At 43.8% G+C, this 17,961-nt stretch overlaps 1 protein-coding gene across 1 annotated transcript in view; it reads left to right on the forward strand.

Moving 5' to 3' along the window:
• The first annotated feature begins 4,150 nt into the window (after window positions 1-4,150).
• Window positions 4,151-17,961, forward strand: part of GMPS (guanine monophosphate synthase) — a 995,590-nt gene continuing 981,779 nt past the window's right edge. Inside the window, exon 1 of the mRNA XM_069618429.1 lies at window positions 4,151-4,313. Within this exon, the coding sequence (XP_069474530.1) occupies window positions 4,284-4,313 (30 nt within the window). The 5' untranslated portion in view covers window positions 4,151-4,283. The remainder of the gene's footprint in view (window positions 4,314-17,961) is intronic.

Genomic DNA, 17,961 nt, shown 5'->3' on the forward strand with positions numbered 1-17,961 from the left:
ATTGCCATGATCGGGCCACTAGCAGCCCTGGAAAGAAAATGTGTTGGTGGTAACAGATCCTTTGGTCTTGCCACCTCCTTCAAAGCAGAAGACACCACTGGCGCCTTTACTGACTGAGTAGTGGTAGTTGACGAGGAAGTAGTCATGGTTGGAGCGGTCAGGGTCCTTGGGGGTAGCAATACCCTGGATTTCTCCCTGATCGTCGACGTTGTAGCTGTCGATGGGGCCATCGAAAGGAATGTGCCGCCCACAGTCATCGTCAGGGCCTGGTTGTTAAAGTCGTGGTTAAAGGCAGCTTCTATGGAGGAACCTGATTGTGCGGCATTGCCGTCTATGAAACCATGGACGAAGACATCGCCAAGGACCTTGACGTGGACTCCTCATAGGAATGCTTTCTCGGTTTATCGTTTGAAGAAGGGTTGTGTTTCAAAGGTCTCACAGAGTATACAGCACCCAGTGGCAGGCTTACTGTGGACGGGCATGGTGACTGAGAGCCCATGTGCCCTAAACTAGGACCTGCACCGTCTCCAGTCAGCTCAGCAGCATGACGCTTGGTCTTACGGACACCCTGTGGGGATACATCCTCGGCCGATCTCGACCTCTTAGCCGAGGCAGAGCGCTCTAGCGGTCGACGGGATCTGCCTGAGCATGCATGGAGGCCACGCCAAGGGCCCTGTCTTCCTTCAGCCACGCCACCAACCGTTGGTAAGGGTCTCTTAGTCTCAGCTGGGAAACTTCGGGAGATGTTGCATCGGTCTTCCTCATGGTAGGGATACAAAAAAAAAGAGGCACTTCTTGTGCTTGTCCTCCACAAAGATCTTCCTGAAACCATTGTCCTGCACAAAGATGTTCCTCAAACCACACCGGAAGCAGAGCCTGAACAGACTCCTCTTGCCTTCCTCCAACATGGTGAGGCACGAAATAGACCTCACTAGGCCTTCCAATACTTGACACAAAGATCTGACAGTGTAGTTGTCGATCTTGACCGGCAATGGATCGCTGCTACCGGTACTGACTACAAGTCAGCGGATGAGAGATTTAGGACAATAGGCCATTTCTTTTGTCGAAAAACAACAATTATGAAAAATATCTCGAAGAACAACTCACGAGGACTCCCTGGACCGAAACGTGTGGTAAAAATCTGAAGATGGCCGCCAGGGGTGGGACTCAGAGAGACAGTGTCATTCGGTCGGTGCATTATGACCCAGTCTCCAGTAATCGGATAATGAGAGATTAGCAGTTTTCAAGCTTTTAAAGCAAGACTGCTTTCTTCTCTTACTAAGGATTCCCGGCCTGACGGCAGGAATATTCATGGGCATGTGAATCCATGCCAGACCCAATGCTGGAGAATGAAGTATTCGGCCGAAGCCGAATATCTCATTTAAAGATGGAATTTGGCTGAATACTTACTCGAAGCCACATTTCGGTACACCCTTAATTTGAAGTGAAACTAACCAAAATACATGACGACGTGATTATATATTTTAAAAAATTGCTTTTACAGTTCATGTTTTTTGTACCTAGTTTTGTATTGCATTAATAATATTACATAGCTCTTTATACAGAGAGCACTTTCTAAATTCTGTGTTTGGGATTGTTGTGCAATAAATTATGGCAAATTGTTATAAAAAGAAATAATTCATGAAGATATTCTTATACTGTTTTCAGTCTATAAACTTAAATAAAGTCACATCAGATATACCATATCATATGCAATGAACCCGGTAAAAATAGATAATGTCATAACCTTTGGCAACAATTAACACGAGTCATAGGAATCCCACATTAAGAATGTACATATTGAGATTAATAGACCAGCAATAGATCTGGGTGAAGAACCAGTGGACCTAGCTTTGAAGAAGTAATGCATAATTCTTTCCCTTCATCTGTCTCCTCTCCCACCCGTCTACTGTCTCCTGGTCCCCTTGTACTGTGCTTTATAACATTATGTAGCAATCTCTTCCTCTTTCTGGCTATTTATTTATTGCAATGTCCCTTTATTTTGTTTTTGTTTAATCCCTTGCTGCCTTTTATTCTTCTCCCTCTCCTTACAATGTTATGTCATACTTGTTTCATTATTTAGCTCTCATTCCTTTTCTTTCAACCCATCTCTTATTCTTTTCCCTTTCTTGCCTTGCATGTTCACCTTTGCTTCTCTGTAACCTCATCCGTTCTATCATTCGACACATTTCTTTCAACAGCCTCATCTCGCCCCTCAACTATTACCACGTTTAGTCTTATTTGGCTTTTGTAGCCATTATCTACCCCATTGGGCTTTTCACACACCTTCAATCCTAGCAAATCAAATCCAGGGATCAGGGGGAGTAGGCTAATGGTCACACCTTGCTGCTAAGGTAAATACAATTTGACTAACAAAGAAGGTCTTGGGTTTATGGATGGTTCCAAACACTGTGCTGCTGGTGTTTAGAAAACACGTTCAAAACCTTTATATTTACATAAAGTTCTATCCTAATGGGCTTCCTTATAAATTATGTTGATATTTTATGTTCTGTGCTTCGTTACCTTTGGATCCGATTCACACCATATATATATATATATATATATATATATATATATATATATATATATACATACACACACCCACCCTGTAAAAAAACACCAGGTGAATAAATGCAATGCTGCCTGAAGGTGGGACGGGTTGTACGGTAGTATTGAAACAGACTAGACAGCGCAGGCTTCTTGCCCGTTGAGGCTGTTAAGTAAATTTGTCCGGGAACTGATTCACACCTGCCTTTGCAGTGCCAATACCCACTTTAGACCCCTAGTAGCTGCTAGATACTAGACATAGTCCCGAACACACTTGGCCGAGGATCGACGACTCTGACTAACCAACAGGGCCGGGAAGTGGCAGTTATATTGTTACCTTTTAGGATTACGTCTAAACAAATAACTGGTAAACATGGCAGGTCCGTAGATACACTTGACGCCTGGGATTGGCTAAATGTCAGTAGTTCGTTAAAGAAATTATCAAAAGCAGGTTGTTGGATTCGGCTTAAATTGATGCACCTACACCGATTTATCGATTTTAAAGTGGGTTTCTTTTTTTAGGATACGAAAGGCCATCAGCATTGGTGTAATTTAAGTGAAGGGTATCTGTCCTACGCTAATCGGTGGCCCCGCAGGTCGACCCCAACCAACAATACGCAGAGCTTGGTATTTTTAAACGTTGCACGATTCCACATACAAACTGAATTAGGCTCCATTAACTTAAAACTGCTAAAGTTTATAACAGCACAGGCTGTGTATTCCTTCGCTCTCGATTGGCTTGGTAAAATGGACTATACAGCACCACATCCCAGGGCCACAGGTGCAAATGATCATCCAGAAAAAAAGGCAGGCAAGGAGACCAACGGGGTTTGGGGGGCATGTTGAACAGGGCAACAAATGGCTAAAGAGTTTTCTAAAGCTAGTGCAATGGGGTAGGGAGCAGCGAGGAGTCATCCCCACCTGCAGGTATATTTTGTGCAATCAACAAAATGAATGGTTAATTTGTTCCAACATCGGTAATGAATAGAATACTTTGTTTTAACCTTGTGTTGAACTGAGTGGTAAACAATAGAGGGAACGAGAGTGTCTAATTTTGCAATATGTTACTAATCTCTCAGGAGTCCACCCGCTGATTAAAAAAGGTACACCATATCACTACCAGTGTTGTCTCCGGGACAAAAAGTTGCCTGGTTCACTCACGTGGTGTAAAGCGTAACCCCGGCCCTATTCATGACGCGGCCACGCCCCCCCCACATGACACAACTAAACTCCCACACCAGGAACCACGCGGTTTCCAGCATTTAACCCCCGATGCCCACATTCTTAAAAATGTTGGATCTGATTCTCGTCCGATTAAAGCAACACCCTATGTCCTGAATGTATCACCCCGGGAGCATTTTCTCTCCCGTAAGAGGGGGGGGGGTCTGTTCTAAATTCCTAAAACTATATGTCTGAAATGATCAATTCCTCCCCGTCGGTGGATTATATCTCTTTAGACACGCTCGGGTAAGGGGAGACGAATGGGGCAAGAACAACCCACCCCTCGCAGCACAAACAGCTGGCGTGCCTCGCGCCCTATCACGAGGCCGTTGCTCTCCCGCGCCCCCCGGCGGCTCGCGGTGGAAGGGGGGTGGAGGAGGCGGGGGGATGGAGCGAGGGAGGCGCTGCCCAGAGAGAGGTTAGACACACTGCACGTTTATCTCCCGCGCCAAAAGCCCCAGGCGTTGCTCCTCACTGGCACTGCGAGTTCTCCCACGACCGAACCGGCCGCATACATGGCGCTCTGCAACGGAGACACCTCCAAGGTCAGTGAGAGCGCTGCGTTCCTGTGGAGAGTGTGTGGGGATAGTAGTGGCCGAGAGTTGCGGCCTGGCGCTGCCGGAACGCCCGTATGGGGCCTGTCGCCACCTTACAGCTTTCTTGTTTTAAAACGGGCACATCGCTTGCCGAGCGTCAGCGTTCGCCGGACGGGGAGGGTGGCGCGCACGCGGGGTAGCGGGGGCGCGCGCTTGGCAGCAGTGGGAGGGTTTAACCGTCTGCGCTCGCAACTGTAGCGGGTCACTCGCTCAGGCGGCGTGGAGATTACTGCCGTGTCTGCGCGGTGACCTCGCACGTGACATTTCTGTGCTGTGCGTTCTTCAATACAGGGGGCATGTATTCCAGCTGCTTGCCTGTCGCCCAATTCGGCCCTAAAACCCAGGCGGTGGACAACGGGTTTTCCAGCCTCTTGTCTTTAAAGTTTATTTCACTTCTCAAACTGTGTGGCTAGGGTATCGGAATACGATGCCTGCACACGTAGTTGAGGCATGTGTGGGGTTATTTAAGGCTATCCAGTAAGGTTCTTCTCTGAGAAGCGTAGACAGTCTGACAGGTGATCGCGTAACAAAGTTAAACGTGCTGTCAGTATTAGGGAGAGGTTGGAGCTTGTGAGCAGTACGAACAACCAACAGGGTATCTAGTATGAACCCTTCACATCCTGTTCTCCATTGGTAACTGCAGGAAGCGAAAAACAAACTAGGTGGCGTGAAAAAGTTGTACTATAAATCTATTAACTTGACTAGCCCTCACCCCAACAGGCAATGCTGTATTTAGGTGTTCTGCCCTAGTTCCATCTAAATGCATGTGCCCCACGCCAACTTTCCTCCCTTTTTGACAGACTTTGCACCTTTACCTGATTCTGCCGCTTCAACAGACTCTGCCCCCTTGGCCAAACTACCCCTCTTCACCACCATCTTGTTCCTTTAAAAATATAAGGCACAATGACAACATAAGGACTTTTTTAAGACCGAAGGGATTCAAAATATGTAGCTTCCATTTTAATTAAAGCCTGTTATCAACTATTACATGTTAGTTGAAAGAGTGTTTTCTGACCTCTGCTATCCAGGATTGGGAGAAAAAGGGTGCACTACTGTTGAGTGCAATCGAGCTACCTGTTGGCGCCAATTGCCTTTTTTCAGTTGGGTAAAAGAAACATCTCTTTTGAGGAAGAGACCACAACATATGCTGTGTGCCAACTGGACACCAGTGAGGGTTGAACGAAGGAATTTCGATGTTAATGGCAATGTCTGGTTTCTTGAGAGTTGATTGCTGTCACCTCATGAGAGGCACCTAAATCGATCTGCAATATGAATGTTTCCGGCAACATAACTAACAATTGCTACATGTGCTCTTGTCAAATGGTATAGTTTAAATATGAAATATAGGCAGGTTGTACAGGCGCATAACCAAGACATGCTGATTAAAAAGAACTAAATCTTCTCACAGGTCTAATCAGACGTTACTGCTCTTGTGCTAGCAAGGGCGATAAGGCTGCTGCAGCCCATGCACCAACAATCCTTTATGCTGGAACACCATTCGAAGATGGGTAAAATCAAGTTAAATTTGTAAACTGCTTGGGCATAAAGACTTCTGTGGAGTAAAGACAAAGGGAGATGGTCCTAGGAACTTTTGGCTGGACATTCTCATGGTGGAGTAATGGATAAGCGGGACCCGGAATATAATACATACTGCTTACATAATTACCCAACACTCCAAGAGTGAAATTGAGTAATGGGTCCGGCTTTCCAGCACAGTATTACCTTTGTGGCTGTGGGTCAGGTTATGGGGCTTGCCAGCTCGCATTTGTGCTAATTAAACATTTATTTAACTCCTTAAAATTGGTTATCCTATGCACTACATAGGAACCTTTTAAGACTTGTGGGTATAGATTTCCTGCTGTCATCTGAGGTACTGATTCACGGTAGAAGTCCCATCTTGTATTTAAAATCTATAGCCTTTACTAATTTATGTAAAGGTTACTTATAACATAACTTCTATGCTTGTGTGGCATACTTTGCAGTTGTTCGCCTTGCAGTATTGCGCGTACCGCTGAACGCCATGAAAACCCAACAGGGTTGCCATTTGCCTGCTTAGCACTGGGCAGCTTCTATAAATATGGTTTCACTGTATCTTGTCAGAAGTTTCTTCTTTATAGCTCTGAAACACAGTGGATATCTTTTTCATTCGTGTTTCTTTTGGATGCCCACCAACTTCTTAATAGTGGGGTGATGGGAGGGAAAATACTGCATGCTTTTGAACATAATTTTAGTGCCTACCTGTAGGAACCCTTCTTGACTTGAGCATTGGCATGAGTTTAATATTGTAAAATGATGAGTCATTAACTTTCCTGTAGGATAAATCCAAATTTTTGGAGTGCCTTAAACAATGCATGTCATTTTGTATTTGGACATGAAAATGATTGTGTGTGCGTATGTATATTTGTGTGTGTGTATGTGTGTATGTGTGTATATATATATATATATATAATTTCGTTCTAGTGAGAATGGGGAGTTGCACTATTAAAACCAATGAGGTTTCTGATGCTTTGCATATCAAGGGGCATTTTGGGAGCACAAGTATGACCACAGGACGTTCTCATAGATATCGGTGAGAGTGGTATGACTGAATCACTGCATATATTATGCACGCTTGGTTTGGTACACATCTCTCCCCCCAGTCATCTTAACAATCAAGTTTTGTGAATAGTATATATACAAGTTTGAACAGCAAGCCCCTTGGCTGTCAATTGTACTTGACTGCTAATAGCTAACGTTGGTCTTTCTCCACAAAAAACCCCAAAAGGGCCATGAGCCTCGCATTGTGAGAAAGGAAATGTAATCATTTGCCAGACTCAGAGAGGCAAAAATGACAATATTTTGTAAATAAACAGCTATACAAATGCTGCATGTGGTAATCTGCAGCCCTGGGCCTAGTGGGACTTATTGTAAATACATCACTGCCATTGGGTGTCTATTGCCGGATATTAATCTTTTGGGGCAGGCACGAACCATGCGCTGGCTACTAGCCTGTGTATATAGATAATGGACTCTTGGGGTAAGAAATGGAGTACTGGGTGTAGAATTGAGGTTGGGGGTGACTTTTTATGGCTGGCTTTTAGCCTGCAATTTTTATCCCTGCTTTTGGGTACATTGAGGTAAAAACAGTGAGTTTCATTAGTTTATTGGAGTGGAACATATTCTCATGCAACGTCACCCAGCAGTGTAATTTGTAACTATTGCTAGCGGAAAAATTACTCCAAACAGCATATGTTGGGGCGGGCAATTTACTAGGATGGGGGCAGCGTTCCACAAAGACATGGACATAAGTACTTGAATTGTGCAGTTGAGGAAAGGTGTCTACTATAGTGCCTAGGGCTGAATAGACTGGTAAAATGGCCACCCCTTATGAGCAGAAGTAGAACCCTTGGTGAGTCAATGGGAGTAAAAGTTGGAAAGTCGCCCTGCTTTCAAGGAGGCTGTATGGAAAAAAGATACACGTTAGTAAAAGATAGTGGTGCAGGAGGTTTAGACAATCCCCCGGTTAAAAAAAAAAAAGTGTCTTTCTCAGTTTACCTAGACAATCTAGGAAGGCGTAAAGTTGAACATGTTCCAGAATGCAAGTAAAACCACCTAGCCAAATGGAGAATCCAAAATCATTCCATAATCCAGTCTAAGTGTCCAGAAAACCAACCGACTTTTTTTATCTGTAGCCAATCCAAAATAACGAATGCAAAAGGTAAAAACCTGCAGTGCACAAGAAAGGAAAACGAACACACCCCTCCACTTGCAACAGTCAGTTGAGAAGCGCTGGCTCGCTTTTTCTTCTTCTTGCTGATCGATTTTATCCATCAGCATTGATTATCTGAGGATATAGCCTCATTACTCCATCTTCTCAGTTTGAGTATGTAGTCCTGGGTTAGGATTCTGCGTGGTCTGTGTGGACTTGTCACATAAGGGCTGGTTTCACAGGGTCTTCGCAGTAATTGATTGATAGTTTATTTGTATAATGCCTATACAAACATGTTTCAAAACACTTGCAGGGAAGGAGCAAGGGAAAATACAATGATATTCTTTCAAGGCCTTGAGACGTTAAGAATGTGAAATTAACTATCGTACTAGTCCTAGCGACATTTCAGATAGTGGAAGAGCTATGACAAAGATAAAGAGGGGAGAGAGGAAGGGTAGGAGATAAGCGACAATCGTACTAGGCATGACAACATTTCTGGTAGAGCTGGAGGTTTACAAGAGCTGAGGGGTTGTGGGAGGAGGCAGGACGGGGGAGGAGAGTAACAAAACAGGCGACTATCGTACTAGGCCTGACGAAATTTCAGGTAGTGCTGGATAGGGAGAGGTAGGAAACAGACAAGCTACTATTGTACTAGGTCAGACTCAGACGACACTTCTGATAGAGTAAGTGAATAGACTATAGTAATGGGCCGTGGGTAGCGGTCAAAAGGGTCTGCAGTGGTGGCAGTGAGTCTTCTGATCAGAGGGTTCGGGTTCTGATCCAGTCCTTGACAGAAGTTCTTGCTCTGCTTCGCTAGATGTTTGTCCAGCATCTCGATGTCCAGTTCTCTGTGAAGGTCAGCTATCCTTGTGAAGAGTGGAGCTTGCGCCGCTGTCCTCAGGGACTTGTTCTGGACTATCTGAAGACTCTTCCGGTGCCACTCATGCCAGGTCCTCCATGCTGCGGAGGCATACGCCAGGGTAGGTTTGAGGATCGCCTTGTAGACATTGATCTTTGTGCGGAGGGGCATGGACTTCAGGAGTGGGTACTCCGCTGCCATCTTTCCTGTTGCCTTCTGCTGAGTATTCTCGATATGGCTTCTCCAGTTGAGTTTGCTGTCCAGGATCACACTGAGGTAGCGGCTGCTGCTCTCCCACTTGATGGCCTCCCTGTTGAGGCTGATGTGCGGGGTGCTCCTTTGATCTTCTTTCTGTTCAGCAGTGTGGCAGTTGTTTTATTCGTGGTCCTGAGGGCTGGCTCGTACCTTTTTCTGTGGATTATATACGATGACTTCCTGCTTCTTGAACGCAGCGCGCCAGCTTCTGTCATTTGGCTACGTCCCTTTTAATGTGACAGAATATTGGAACCAGATCAGTGCACAGGCGTCTTTGGAAATGTAGTTCCCTTCTGCGCTGCTTGTCTCCAAGACCGGCCCGAAAATGGTAAAACAAAGCATTACACCAGACATCTGTGTATGTACACACACGTAGAGGTCAAAGACATTTAATAGTCGTAACCTCTGCTATCCACTAGGAATGAAAATAACGTGTGATGTTTTTATAAAGAATGAATGCGAAGGTTTGCACAGGAAAATTTTCAACCACCTGTTCATGACTTATTCAAACGAACCATGAGTCATTTCATTATTTAGACAAATCCAATTAAAGGGTTTGTTTTGCTAAACATAAATTACTTATATCAAAAGTGCATTTATCTTCACATCACCTACTAAACATACAATAACATACCAAATGTGCATTACATTTTTTAAATATATATTTCTTTATTTATGGTTTCTAAGTGCAGGATCGGGATTCAAACTTGTGTTGCACTGCGCTGTTTGCTTCCAAGACAAACGCGTTGCCCCTGAGCTATCCTTCCTTCCCATCAAGTGGCCCAAATCGTATACTAATTTTAAATTAAATGGCAAAAATGAATAGATAAACCCCTCAAAAGTGCAGAAAAGCAAATTCAATCTGGTTAGTGACGCATTAGAAATGTTTAGATACACAGCTGCCCCCCCCACCCCTCCAAGTGCGAGGATTTCAAGCTAAGCACACTTTGCACCTCTCGTGCATCTATGTATGCATGTGGAAAAATAATTCCTAGTAACAAGAATTTGTGACTTATTTTGCCATAACATTCAGCGCAGCACAATGTATGTTTATTAGGTGAAGTTAAGATAAATACACACATTGCTCCACCTTTTATATCAGTAATTTATGTTCTTCAAAACAAACCCATTAATTTGAGTTGTCTAAATAATGACATGACTCGAGGTGTGTTTTAAATAAGTCATGAACCGATGGTTGTTTATATTTTCCAGTCGAAACCTTAGCCTTTCGTTTCTTGTTTAGACTACCCTTCCCTGTTTCCACTGCTGTATGGGGTTTGCCCCCTTTGTTTCAATGTTTCAATTTATAGAGAATGAGGCATCGAGCATTGTTCATTTGGAGATATGGTTGAAAAATGATTTTTCTGCTAAAATAAATGGAAGTTTCAAAAGGGGGTGTTAAGATTTATTGTCAAGTTTTACGGATGAATAGTCGGAAATAGGAAAACTATGAGGTACGTGGCCAATCTTCATAGATAACTGGTTACCAAAGAAAATCAGACACCTGAAAAGCTTTGTTTACCTGAACACCGCCCAAGAGAAATAAGTACAGCGCCACAAGAGAAATAAGTACAGATACCTTTCTCCCTTGACGTCAGATGGCTGATACCTGGTTTTAGCCCTGCGAGAACAAAGTGAATAACTGTTGACCCTGACGTTTATTAAATATCTCCAAACGGATACCATTAGCATACCAGTCAATAAAGTGACCTGTTGAGATGTCACTATAGCGTTCTTGCTAAAGGGTAATGTGATGAATCGGTAGTGATTGCCCACAAAACCCCGCCGTGGGACCACCCTCATGAGGCCAGGGCAAGGCAGACGCGTTCTGATCCCGACCCTGGGGGTGGTGTTCTGCAGGAGGAGGATCCATGGGGGGCGACGAGGTTGGGGGAAATGGTTCAGGAGGAAGCGGAAATTCTTTCCCCAAAACCCTAGTCTTTTGATAGCTTATTGCATAGGAGAAGCCATTTAGAAAACTAACTTTGTGGTTCGTGACTTGGATGAGGAAGGGGGAAGCAGAGGAACAAAACTGTAGTAAGCGGTTAATTAGTGTAGATTGTACACACCTGAGGGAGACTGGGCTGTTTAAATGGCCCCCTCAGGTGCAGACTGGGAAGAATCTGGAGAAGTCAGAGAGGCTGAATCGGAGGAAGTGTTGTATTATGTGGAGTCGGGATTAACAGAGGGAGAAACGCTAGGACCGCTGAGGGTCCTGAAGGGTTGGTGCCTCGCACTATTCCCCCTTGCAGAATGTCAATGTGGGAAATGCGGAGAGATATCTAGTTACTGAGTCACGCAGGAGACTCGTAGGAGCTTGGGAAGCTCCGAGTTGGTGTAGCGGTGGAGGGAACAAACATCAAACTGTTCGCCAGGTCCACGAGAGCCACAGAAGCTAATGGCCAGCGAACACCAAGCAAGAGCGCCTTACCTGTCAAGTTCCCCACCCATAGGGTGTAGGAATTGCTGCTCATATGTTGAGAAGAATGTGCCTAATCTAAACTCAAGTTGCCAAATCCAAGTTAGCCACAGGAAAATACTGTATCCTAGCTACTGTAACTATTGAAGCACCAAGGCAAGAAAGATGGCAAATGGGCTGCCCTTCTGGTATGAGCAATCTAGAGGGAGAGGAGCAAAGTTTGCAGCACAGTCGTAATGTGGATTAATGCAAATATTGTATTCCCTGAAAGCTACTAACCTTTCTATACCAAAGAAGACTATTGAAGTTCTTTGTTTTCTAATTTACCATTAAAGCACTTTTCTTGTTCTGGTGGTTGAAGAAGTAGATGGGCATGCAAGTATACCCGTAGGGCAAGGAGTGATTTCCCAGAAGAAACCTGGAGGAAAGGATAAACCAGGAAGTAGGCATAAGTGCTGAAGAGTGGTACCAATAGAAAACAACATGTTAAATTGGGACATTTGCAGAAAAAATTTAAAAGCTGGTTGAAGTATTTTGAAAGCTGGTTGAAGAAGAGTTGAAATTCTTTCTGCAGATGAAGTTGTGGTGAACGATCCTGACCAAACTATTTGTTGTTGCCATAACTGTGAGGCAGTTCTTATTCCAGGAAGAGTGAGCGCTTATGACTTTTTTTGCAAGGTACTTTGTTGAAGCAACAGAGCTTTGTAAACTTGAGCACAAGAATTTAAGAGCAGTTTTGGAACTTTGTGTTGAATCAGATTTCCATGGGTTTTCCTTTAAATTGTGGAGAAGACCCTGTTTTGGATCTGGGGAAGGAAAGTTTGCCCAGACCATGCAATGAGACTTTGATTACTTTGTGAACTAGGTTATATTGTACATATTGGTGTTTAATTGAATTCCCAAATATTTCCTTTTTACTTTGGTTGTTGTAAAAGTGTGCTGGTTGGTTATCCTTTGGTTACAGGATTTCCTTTTAGTTTAGGCAGCAAAATCCTCGTTACGGTTGGGATAGTGAGCCGTTTATTCAACCTGTTTTCCTTGATAAAATGGCAAAAGTTGAACTCTTTACCAAGTTGTCCGCCTCACATTTCTGACCCCTCACATAAACCACTTTCAATTCTCTCCCCACAATTTTCACCCCAAAAGTGGGGTGTCAGTTCCGTTTTCATCAAAGTAGAGCAAGTTGTTCATCATCCCTGTGTCGCACATTGTGGGTACCCATAGTGCAGTTTGGAGCTACTAGGCAGTATTATTCCAAGCCAAACATAATTAATATTTGGAAACCCCCATATGTGTGATATGAGGCCCAGAAAAAAATATGTTCAAGCAGGAGTACTGTAGTGGTCTGCGTGAGACCAGCATTGTGCCTCCCAGAGTCTGCATTATAGGCTGCCAATCCTCCAGTCTTTGTTGTGTGCAAGCAGCACATGCATGGACTTGCCAAAACTAACACTGACCCTTATATGGGGTTGCATCTGTCAAGCAGGCATAGGGTGCCGTCTGATAAATAACACTGTCCTTTTTACGGGGTTGTATTTGCCAGGCAGGGAGTGTTCAGGTCGGTTCTATGTGATTTTATTTTGTTCAAGTATTTGATTGAATTCAATTTGATTGAGGAAACAAAATGGTGGTAGATTTTGCCGCAAACATATGCAGTGGCGACCCCCCCCACAGCCCACTTATAAGCCTGTTCACTTAAACCCACCCCCACATATATTTGTGGCAAAATTACTTAAAATAAATTTGAAATCGAATTTGACATCTGACGCATCAAAACCTCCCTATCCCTTCAGGTCATGCACAGTTACTAGAAACCCGAACGAAAAACTCCTTGAAGTGAAACTCAACCCCCCCCCCCCCCCCATGCACTGCGCATCCGCTAAAGGCCAGGCAACCCGGGAGAGGAAAACAAACCATAGCGCCAATGAGGGTCAAAAACCTGTGCCCCCCCCTCCCCCACCCCCAGCATATCTTGCATGCTTCTGCACTGAAGCAGTGAAGGAAAGCGGTGGCGTTGGGTGGCATAATGTGCAACCGTGGTTGAAAAAACCTGCACCGATGTCTGGTGAGGGCCAAGGGGGCCTACACCGGACATTAAACAACGGGGGGGGCAGCAGTAGAACCTGCCAAGAGCTTTGCAAGTGTGTAAAGTGGGTGCTTGCAGGACAGACTGTTGTGTAGAAATGGCCTGGTCCAGAAACTCCCTGTATGTGCACCATGATAACAAGCAGACAATATCTTCAGAACATAACAGTAATCTACTTTCACAAACCTTTACAGAGAAATCAGTTGGCAGTATTGAAAATGCTTACATATCTGCTGTGATGAGCAGCAATGGGGGACTAATTGCATATGTTTTATATGCTGGGCCTTGTTTGTTTATTGATTTATATAGCGCACCAAACCCGAGGGTATCTGGGCGCGTTTCAAGTAAATTTAATTTTCATTAAGACAGAGTCATAGTCAGTCATAATATACAACAGATAACGGCGGGTAACATACAATATAATACAAAATGATGGTGCATAATATCAGTTACATGGCGAAGACATTGTATTGATATTAATAGACCTTTGTAAATAACCTAGGACATATCAATGCTCCTTGGCCAATAACCAGCTTTTGGTGTTTTTCCTAAAGCTAGGGAAGGACTAGTCTGATCTCGGAGAGGAAGGGAGGGAGTTCCAAAGCTGGGCAGCTATAACGGGGAAACTGCGCCCCCCCCTCCTTTTTTCAAATTGTATCTGGGGACTACTTATTTATTTAATGTGATAGTCTATTTAATAAACTTTACACATATTAATAAGTAAGCACCATATATAGATTAAACTTCCGTGAGCAGAATAATAACAGTATAACAATAATATAACAATATAATAATCTATTTACACATATAAAATCAATCTCAAAGCTCAGATAGCATATGAAATAAAAAATAGAGAAGGTGCTGAGAAGAAGAAGAACAAAGGTCCGAGGCAGTGACAGTCATAGGTTGCGAGTACTGATTTCAGATCTGAATATTCAATATTTCTTCTATCTTAATCCAGATATTGAAGAGAGCTATCATTTCTCGCATGCTCTCAGAGTTCACGCAGTGATGCCAGAATAATGACGTTCCAATTGATGCTGGATTATGGGAAAACTTTCCCAGATGACAATGGATTACGTCAATCATAGTGTCACATTCTGTCAAAACATGTCTCGCTGACTCTAATACTTTGTTTCCTTCACACAGCCGACAGGTGCGTTGTATCAATGGCAACTGCTGTCTTCTGCCCGTGACCAACAGAGTAGGCAGTTGGTCCATCCTTAACAAAAGGATAAATCATCGCAGTTTTTTAGAGGGACATACATTGAGATACCCTTGGGGTTGCAAGAATGAGTACAACCTATACTGGACAAATGCGTAGCTTTTCAACGCGCTAAGGTGAGCAAAATTCTCTAGCCAATCCCACATTTCTACCCTCTTATCAAGTGCATTTTGAACTTGCTTGGTATATGGGCCAGCTCGCCAGGTCCATCCAATGGTAGCGAGAAATGTTATCATCGTCGCAGATGGAGACTGGGGGTTTTCTTTCTTGCACAATTCTTGGAAGATGGTAAGCAGGAGAGGGTTAGCTGTTGTACTGCGCATTTTCAGAAAGTGCCCCAATCTCCTTTTCATGACGATAGCCTTCATAGAGGGTAGCCCTAGTTCTAATCGAATAATTGGCATCGGGACTCCCGGGCCCAGGCCAAGAATGCGACGCCAGAACTTCCCCTCGATGATTTGAAGCCAGCTAAGATCTAAGTCTAGAAGTGAATCTAGACCATAAGTCATCATAGGGATAAATACCTGCATGTATAATTGGCGCGTACCCCAGAGCGAAAATCCTCCTTGCTGATTGGTAAAGTTGGCTATTAAAGATGTTACTTGTGCTGCTCGCATTGTACGTGAGAGCTTAAGAGCCACATAGTCCCCATTGGGCTCAAAATCAATACCTAAATAACGGTAGAGTGGGGCGTATGAAATCAAGTTGTTGTTCACCCTGAGGTTCACACGGGACACTTTTTTGCTAGTAAATCTTAATACCTTAGTTTTGTCTAGGTTAATAATGAGACCATTAGATTCGGCGTACTCCCATAATGCAATGGCTGATCTACGTAAGCCACTAATAGTGTGGTCAAAAATGACCAAATCATCAGCATATGCCATGACGGTACAGGCGGAGTCCCCGATTTTGGGGGGGCAATTATGAGTAGAAGTTAGAGCAAGCGGGATATCATGCACGTACAGATTGTACACTAGGGGGGCAGTCACACAGCCCTGTTTGACCCCCCTGTTTTGATATACCTTGTCGGTCAGATGTCCCTCCTGGTCCAATTTTAACCTGACTGAGGTATTCTGATGTAACAATCTGAGAAAATATAGACAGAGTCATAGTTAGTCATAATATACAACAGATAACGGCGGGTAACATACAATATAATACAAAATGATGGTGCATAATATCAGTTACATGGCGAAGACATTGTATTGATATTAATAGACCTTTGTAAATAACCTAGGACATATCAATGCTCCTTGGCCAATAACCAGCTTTTGGTGTTTTTCCTAAAGCTAGGGAAGGACTAGTCTGATCTCGGAGAGGAAGGGAGGGAGTTCCAAAGCTGGGCAGCTATAACGGGGAAACTGCGCCCCCCCCCCCTTTTTTCAAATTGTATCTGGGGACTACAAGACAGGCTGAGTTTGCAGTCCTCGTGGGACGTGTTTTTTTCTGACAATTTTCTCGATTGGGTATTGCGGGGCAGTGTGGTTTAGGCATTTGTGGGTTAAGGACTGTTTTAAACTGAATTCTGTCTTTGATTGAAAGCCAGTTATTCTTTCTCCTGGCTTCCGAGATATGTTGTCTCCTGGGAATACTTGGGGTCGTTCATTATTTTGGAGTGTTTGGAGTTTGTTGACAACGTAGTTGCTAGCACCTAAATTGAGGGCGTTGCAATAATCCAGTTTAGAGAGGATAAGGGCTCTTGCTAATGTAATACAGCTCTTTCTGTAGAGAAAGGGTTTACGAGCCTGTATCAGCTTGCCAGTATATGCTGTTGCAGAGTCAGTGGCGTGGACTTGCTTGCCTAAATTAAGAGCTGAATTTAGGTAGAAGCCAAGAGTTTTTACCTCTTTAGCACTTTGATGTCATTACCATCAATGTTGAATGCATTGTATTTAAGGTTACCTTTATTAAGGTTAGCTGGTGCTCCTAAGATCAGTAGCTCCGTCTTATCGTCATTCAGGCAGAGGCCATGGGATGCCATCCACGCCTGATTGAAGATACATTTTATTCACTATGGCTAGGTCGGTTTCATAGTAGCCGGTGAGAGGTATGAGGATCTGCGTGTCATCTGCATAATTAATGTAGGTGACACCCAGATGGTCCAGGTCATCAAATAATGGCTTTGTGAAGAAGTTATACATTGTTGGTGATACACAAAGGTACTCCGCATGTTATTGGAATAGGGTCAGCTGAAGTCATGGGAGAGGAGACTCTCATGCTCGTGTTATTCAGGAATGATTGGCTCCATGCTATGGCTTCCTGGGTGAAATGAGCCGCAGTGGCCAAGTGTTTGCAAATTACCTGTCCACCAGATCAAAAGCGGCTGATAGATCTAGTAATAGTAAGAGAGCATAGTAAGAGAGCAAGTTTCCTAATATCTTAAGTTTGTCAATCTGAATCTTTAGATCTAGCTGAACCCTTTCGTTCCCGTGTTGTGGTCTAAAACTGGATTTTCGAAGCCCTAAAAGGTGGTTCGTCTCCAGGTAAGCTTGGATCTGCATGTTAGTTGCTTTGTCTATTATCTTGTAATTGGCCTATAGTTTGTTGGGATCGTGGGGGTACGACCCATGCATCCTTTAGGTTGGTGGGGTCACTACAGGATGAGAATAAGGTGTTAATTAGTTTTGTGATAAAGGACACCAGGTCTCTGGCAGCTTCTTTGATTATATGGTCTGGGCAGATATCTCCTTGACATCTTGAAGGTTTTAGTGAGGCGATGATGTTTTCTACCTCCAAGGCAGAAACTTGGGAAAATTTAAATCGTTGAGGGGGTTTAGAGGTCTGATTGTAGGCACTCTGGGGCGTGCCTGTATTTGGAAGGTTTAGTCTTTTATCCGAAATTTTGTTTTGGAGGAGGGTAATTTTATTGGTCAATGCATTTTGATATTGGTACACCACAATTTATCCTTCATGCAAGTGTCCACAGGGGGGTATGGAGGCTTCCATTTCTCTTAACAGAGTTCCTTAGTGCTAGAACTGGCTTTGTTGATCCTGTCATTATAAGTCTCACGTTTGGTGAGTAGAATTTCAGCTTTGTATTTTGACACATTTTTCGACAGGTTAAA

Source organism: Ambystoma mexicanum, chromosome 10 (assembly GCF_040938575.1).
Source record: "Ambystoma mexicanum isolate Mex_15411 chromosome 10, UKY_AmexF1_1, whole genome shotgun sequence".
NCBI classification, from domain to species: domain Eukaryota; kingdom Metazoa; phylum Chordata; class Amphibia; order Caudata; family Ambystomatidae; genus Ambystoma; species Ambystoma mexicanum.